Source organism: Gekko japonicus, unplaced genomic scaffold (genome assembly GCF_001447785.1).
Source record: "Gekko japonicus isolate JY-2015 unplaced genomic scaffold, Gekko_japonicus_V1.1 scaffold1004, whole genome shotgun sequence".
NCBI lineage: Eukaryota > Metazoa > Chordata > Lepidosauria > Squamata > Gekkonidae > Gekko > Gekko japonicus.
In genome coordinates, this window is record NW_015161430.1 from 88,245 (window position 1) to 95,270 (window position 7,026).

The 7,026-nt window shown below is 44.3% G+C and overlaps 1 protein-coding gene across 1 annotated transcript in view; it reads right to left on the bottom strand.

The window, feature by feature from the left end:
- Positions 1-2,702: 2,702 nt before the first annotated feature.
- Positions 2,703-7,026, bottom strand: part of ATAD2 (ATPase family, AAA domain containing 2) — a 33,843-nt gene continuing 29,519 nt past the window's right edge. The window contains exons 26-28 of the mRNA XM_015428954.1: positions 4,076-4,209; positions 3,530-3,658; positions 2,703-3,137 (exon numbers count right to left, since the gene is read on the bottom strand). Of these exons, the coding sequence (XP_015284440.1) occupies positions 3,105-3,137; positions 3,530-3,658; positions 4,076-4,209 (296 nt within the window). The 3' untranslated portion in view covers positions 2,703-3,104. The remainder of the gene's footprint in view (positions 3,138-3,529; positions 3,659-4,075; positions 4,210-7,026) is intronic.

A 7,026-nucleotide genomic window follows, 5' to 3' on the forward strand; every position in this document is an offset into this window, starting at 1 on the left:
TGTGGTTAATAGCCACCGATGGACCTCTGCTCCAGATGCTTATCTAATTCCCTCTTGAAGCTGTCCATGCTTGTAGCCGCCACCACCTCCTGTAGCAGTGAATGCCATGTGTTAATCACTCTTTGGGTGAAGAAGGACTTCCTTTTATCCATTCTAACCCGACTGCTCTGCAATTTTATTGAGTGCCCACGAGTTCTTTTATTGTGAGAAAGGGAGAAAAGTACCTCTCTCTCTACCTGCTCTATTCCATGCATAATCTTATAAACCTCAGGCATGTCACCCCTCAGCCGTCGTTTCTCCAAGCTAAAGAGCCCCAAGTGCTTTAACCTTTCTTCATAGGGAAAGTGTTCTTTCTTTGCTCTACAGGATCTGGGACCTTCTGCTTTATTTATACATCATTCTCTCTTCCACTTCATCCTCACAAAACCTGTGAGCTTGTTTAGACTGGGAATGACCAGACCAACCATCCAGCAAGCTTCCGTTAACAGTGGCAACGTGATCCTAATCTGACAACTTTAACCACTACACCACACTGGGTCTCAGCTTCTCCCCCGCCCCCCGGGATAAGTCTGGCCAAGCTGCAAGTCACATGGTAGCAGATCAGATGAGATGTGGAGTGGCCCCTGCTGGGCCAGGCCAAGTTGCACAAGCTGTGGGGAGGCTGCTGCTGATCCCAGCAAGTTGTGTGACATGAATCCATAGCCACCGCAGCATCAGGAGGAGTGGCACAAATTGTATCGGCATCAAGCAGCCTGGTTGCTACTGCTGGGCCTGGCCCCAATGAGTCCTGCAGGGGTAGATTGGGAGGCCAAAGTAGCACCAGAAAGCCCACACACACACACTTTTTACTGCCCAAACCAGTCTGAAGGCTTTTGTCATACACTAGTAATGCTAACTACTGAGGACATTAATTTCTTAAAGATGCAGATGCCACTTCTATTATTGGGGGTGGTGGTGGTGGGGAATTCTTCAATACTTTGGGGTTATTTTCGATTTCAAATCTTCTGCAACGCAGGCTCTTTCTCAGGATTGTAGGAATATCTGTCTGGTCTGTCCATGGGTCTGTTCTCCAGATTTAGGTATCCACATGTAGCGAATTAGAGATATATTGATTCCAGTTGTACTGACGTGGTAATAGACTTCAGCACACAAATGAAAGTGACAGAAATGCTAATGTTGTTTGATACTAACAGGAGATGTGTGTCACACATGTATGGTTTATTTTTAAGTACAAAGTAACACAAACTCCTGATTCACTCCAAGAATCAGGTCCCCTTCAGGGTTCAATGATAGTGTTTTTTATACTAACGTGCATGGTTCCCATACATAGGCTTTCCACAGCAGTTTTCAAGCCGGCCATTTGAATAAGTCTTTCCAATTTTGCTGTCATTTTGTCCACGTATAAGGTCTGCTTCTCCAAGCCATAACTTGCAGCCAAGTGCTATACACAATACCAAAATATCTGCCATTTAACAATGTTGTTTTCCCCTTTGTTGTGTTACTTCACTGCCTGTTTTTGGAAGTTAAAACAACCTCCACTTTGGGGCCAAGCCATGCATCACCCCTGCCCAATGCAATGAACTAGGTTGTGGTAATGCAAAGATAAGCAAGAACCGAGGCTGCACCCAATGCAATAATTTTTCCTGAAAGAAAAGGCCCACAACAGGGTCTCCCCCTGCCCTCAGAACCTCTGCATCAGTGCTGAATCCTGCTGGATCCCCACTTCAAGAGCTATAAGCCCCCTCCTCCCCCCCTTCTGCTTTTCTCTTCCTCCTACATTCCTTCCTGTCTGTTCTTCCATTCAGTTTGGTAATTTGCTCATAATTAATCCTGGTGCTTGGAACTGTTGATCCAGATTGTTAATTCTGCTGCCTTTATGATATGATTAGCCTTTAATAAATGTGGGTTTTTATTATACACTATTTGGGCTTTCTGTATATTCCTTCACACTTTTCCAAGCTAACAGCAGCACCTCCTCAAGTCAAAAGATCCTTATCCGTTGTGTGGGAGTTCTTGCTTTAACTGGCTGTTGTAAGCAATGGCCAACAGGAATCAATTTTCACCTTTGAGCCAGCAACACACTAACACAGCAGCTCTTTCAGTATGTTAAGGTTATTGGGACTGGGAACGCATGCAACAGGACTGGTCCCTGGAAGATTTTTCTAGAGCTACTGTTAAACCTGAGCCAGCAGCTGTAAACCTGAAAGCCTGAAGTTTCTCCACACCCAGTTTCCTGATGTCAGTTTCACGAGTGTAGGCCCCATCTGAGACCAAGGGTCACCTCTGCGTAAACACACATCTAGAGCACACGTATACCTGACTACAGGAGTTAACACACGCACTAGCAGAAAAGAATCAGGCCCCACTTACATACATCCAAGGACAAGTTTTTACTAAAGGCTCAAATAAAATTTAACTTCATCTTAAATTCATCTCCTGATTTGAAGGCCTGCTTAACATTAATTAGGGATTCACAAGCAACAGAATATTTACAAGATACACTGGTGGTTTGGCATTGATGTAGAAGTGAAGTTTAAGAGTGGAGTAACTATGCCAGTATGGTGTTTAATGTTCAACCAGTTACCCATCCATGGTGTAAATCTGGGGGGGAAATAAAACACATCTGCCCAATGAACTATGTCAAGAGTATATAAATTTATTTTGTTTATTAACATTTATATATTATGCAATATTTAGAGCATTAACGAGAGTCATATTGACAGTGGAATTAGATGATGAAAGCTTGAGAAACTAGAATACCAGAAAGATCACTGTCAGAAAGCGGGTGAGATGTTAAGATGCCAACTGGTTTCTTTAAAATAGATATTCAACATATATACATGATTTGACTGGAAAAAATAGTCCATTATGATAAATTAGCATGCTCGCCAACTGTAAAAATACTCACATACACAAACAAGCTGTACAGAGATTGCCAGGCACACTGTCTGGACCTTTCGCCATCTTTTTGCAACTTGACCAGTTTGTCACAAACTACAGCTTCTGCAGCCAGTTTGATTGGAATTAAGAACATCAGGAGACACTCAAAGAGTCTCAAATTAATTGTCGAGAATACTTCAAATCAGAAGACTTCATTAATGGAATTAATTGAAGACCATAATTTCTCTTTCCATTGCCTGGGGGAGAGAAAGAAGGCTCTGTGAATTCAGAGAAGGGCAGTATATAAATTGAAATTATAAATAAAAAAAATATTCTGCTCGGATTTAGCTGAACGCACACCCCTACTTATAACACAGACCAATACCCGCAGAAGGTGATATATACAGCCATGTCCTTTACTGCAAATGGCAGCGTAGAAAGAAATACGTCAATGTATGTGCAATGTGTATAGCTTAATTCCATCTTGCATTACAAAAAAAAATAATGCTTTAGGGACAAAGAGCTACAACAGGCAAGCTAATGTCCCCAACCTGCTTATCGATACCCTCTATGAGGGACTAGCAGGAATACAATGGAAAGAACAGGTTTAAACATTCAGAAGGGAACAACTGTGCACAAAATACCATACCTGGATCAGTTTGGTTTTATCATACTCGCTGCGATGTCGATAAATACACTGGCTGAGCAAGGCATACAGCTTTTCCAACTGAAACAGAGTGTAGCTTTCACTTTTCTGAACAACAATTTGCAGTAATGCCTGGGAAAGAAAAAAAGAGCAGAGCACACAGTGCTATATAGAACACACTCATGAACTAGGCCACAAAATACACACAGATGGCTCACAAGAACACAGCTTCTCAATTCCATCCCACCCCCATAGGCTTTGAAATTTATACTGTAATTTGGGGCTATCATAAATGTTTTTATATGAGTACATATGCATTTCAGTTTTAATAGATGGCCAACAGTCTCTCCACAGAAGGTTTATAGTACAACTTATATTTCTGGCACACAGTTTCTTGCCCATTTTAGCATTATTGTGCACTGGCCTAACAGCCTGGATCCAAAGCATTATTAGGCACATACATTCTAAAATAAAGATTTTGTTTTTTCGTTTATTTCATCAATTTCTTGTTACTTCAGCATTTAGAAAGAAAAGACACAGTATACATACATTGAGCTTTTCATAGTCCACAATAAGTGGAGGTGTCTGCTCTGAAAGAATCTCCATCGCTTTCTCTACACTGATGAGATGCTGCTGTTCCACCTGAGAGCGCCTAGCACGAGTCATACGACGCACACGTATATCTACAGCGAAAAAAAGTAAAGTTAATCTTAACACTAGTACTGCTGGAAGGCAAGCAACAGGCAAATAAGTGGGTTTGCTTTCACATGTAATACTGGATCAACGCTGGAACCACAGACACAACTAATGCTCCCTCTTTTTCATGGGGGGGGGGGAAATCAGTTACCAACAAGGGCCTGGTGGAAGGGGTGGGATCACGAATATTTTGAGAGAAGCATTTTTCTGTCCCCTCAAGACCCTCTCCCCTCATTTTTCTATTTTGTTGGGACAGTGAAAAAGTCTCCCATGAAATATTTTCTCTTTCTGATTGAGAGAATCTGCATCTTGCAAAGCAAATAATTCCACCCATTCCAACTATACAACATGCAAACAACTCCAGTGGAAAACTGGGGGAAGCACTAGGGGGAAAAACCTCTTAAACTGTAAATAAATGCAACAATTCAGTATTTTTTTTGTTTAACTGCAAATACTGTTGGCAGCAATTAATATATGATGTTTAACAATTTATTAAGGAGTTCACTATTTTAACTGTTACAAAAGCTTAGCTTAAAACTTCACTTCCTGTCCACTAGGTGGGATATGCCCCTCAGCTTAAGTTACGGGACTCCAATGAGCAGTAAACCTTGTAAAAAATACTATAAAAAACACTATAAACTGCAACAATTCAAAGAACAATAGGACCCAGAAAGGGTCAACAGATATGAAGTTAGGTAAGGACATGAAGGACTACCCTGAGCCATAGACAGAATAAAAGTTAACAGAGAAAAATAGATAAGGACGATGAAAGGGAGGGCCCAAGATATCCTCCATATCTCAGAGGAGAAGGACCCTTCACGATAAGTACCAATGGCTCGTTCTCCCTCTGAGCGGAGGACATCTTGCTGGGACCTCCTACAGCAGTGTCCATGTTACTTGGGTGGGTCATCGTCTTGGTCTGTCAGAATCCCCTGAAGAACTCTTCGACCGAAGGCAGCATCAGCAGAGTCGAAAACATTGATCTTATAGTGTCTGACGAAGGCAGACACTGATGACCACGTGGCAGCCTTGCAAATCTCCTCCACTGAGGCGCGGCTCGCCAGGGCCGTGTTGGTCACTGCACTGCGTATGGAATGCGCTGTAATACCCAAAGGAGGCACCATCTTCTGCGCTCTATACGCCTCTGCAATGCAGTATTTGAGTGTGGAACTAATTGTGGACGTAGACATCTTGCAACCTTTGTTAGGGGGAGAAATCGAAATAAACAAGGATTCGGTCTTTCTGAAGGCACTAGTACAGTGTAGAAAAACCTTCAACGGCCGCTGGACATCGAGAGTGTACCAGATCCGCTCCTGAGAGTGAAGAGGCTTTGGGCAGAAAGAGGGAAGGCAAATCTCCTGGGATCTATGGAACCTGGAGTTAACTTTGGGTTGGAAGGTAGGATTGGGCATTAGGACGACCTTGTCCTTATGGAAGGTACAAAGACTCGGATTAGCGGAGAGTGCCCCCAGTTCTGATACTCGGCGAGCCGAGGTTACAGCCACCAAAAAGAGTGTTTTCATCCTAAGCCATTTCAGAGAGATCTCCTTGATCGGCTCAAAAGGAGGCTTGGTCAGAGCGTTAAGGACCACATTTAGTCTCCATGTGGGGAACCTGTGAGATGGGCGGGTCCTTAGACGCTCCCTTCAGAAATCGCTTGACATGAGGATGTCTAGAGAGGGGGGCCAGCCTTTTACCGGAGGTAAGACTGTTGAAAGGGTTGGTACTTGCCTTCTAAGGGTTGATGCCTTCAGACCGGAATCGTGCCCCTTCTGTAGGAAGGAGAGGACATTCCTGAAGTGTGGTTTGAGGGGATCAACAGATTTCCTCCTGGCCCAACGTACAAAGGCCTTCCAGGTGGTATTATATATCCTGCAGGTCGATTGTTTCCTAGACGCCAATATCGTGTCAGTCACCTCTGGATAACCTAGTTTGAGGAGCTCGTCCCTTTCAATCGCCATGTGGTTAGATGAAGCCATTCGGGATCCGGGTGCCAAACCAGTCCCTGGGTTAGCATGTCTGGTGACACTGGCAGATGAAGAGGAGGTAGAACCGATAGTGCTTGAAGGTCCGAGAACCACGGTCTCCTGGGCCAATAGGGGGCCATTCGAATGACCTCCGCCCTTTGTTCTCTTATCTTCCTCAGCAGTCTCGGGATGACTGGTGTCGGTGGATACGCGAACATAAGGCCCTGAGGCCAAGGCGACGTTAAGGCATCTGTTCCCTCCGCACTGTGATGATGGAATCTGGTGAAGTATCGCTCCACCTGAAAGTTGTGTGGTGAGGCAAACAGGTCCACATCCAGCAGACCGAAAGAGTCCACTATTAGACAGAATAGGTCCCCGCTTCAGGGACCACTCCGCTTCCTGAAGATGGAACCTGCTGAGCCAATCCGCCTGAGAGTTCAGAGTCCCCTTTACGTGTTCTGCCCTGATGGAGGCCATGTTGGACTCCGCCCAGAGGAAAAGCTTGATTGCCTCCTGGCTTAGACGTTGAGACCGCGAACCTCCCTTGTTGTTTATATATGGTTTTGCTGCGATGTTGTCCGTTCTGATCAGGACATGACAGCCTGCTATTTGAGGTCGAAATTGCGGAAGAGCCAGTCTGATGGCTCTCAGTTCCAACACATTTATAGGGAGTTTGCTGTCCTGTTTGGACCATAGACCCTGAGTCGGATGGTTGTGGTATATTGCACCCCAACACAGAAGGCTGGCGTCTGTGAGAATTTGTTCCCATTCCGCTACATAAAAGGCACGGCCTCAGAGAACGACCATTGGTACTTACCGTGAGGGGTCCTTCTCTGA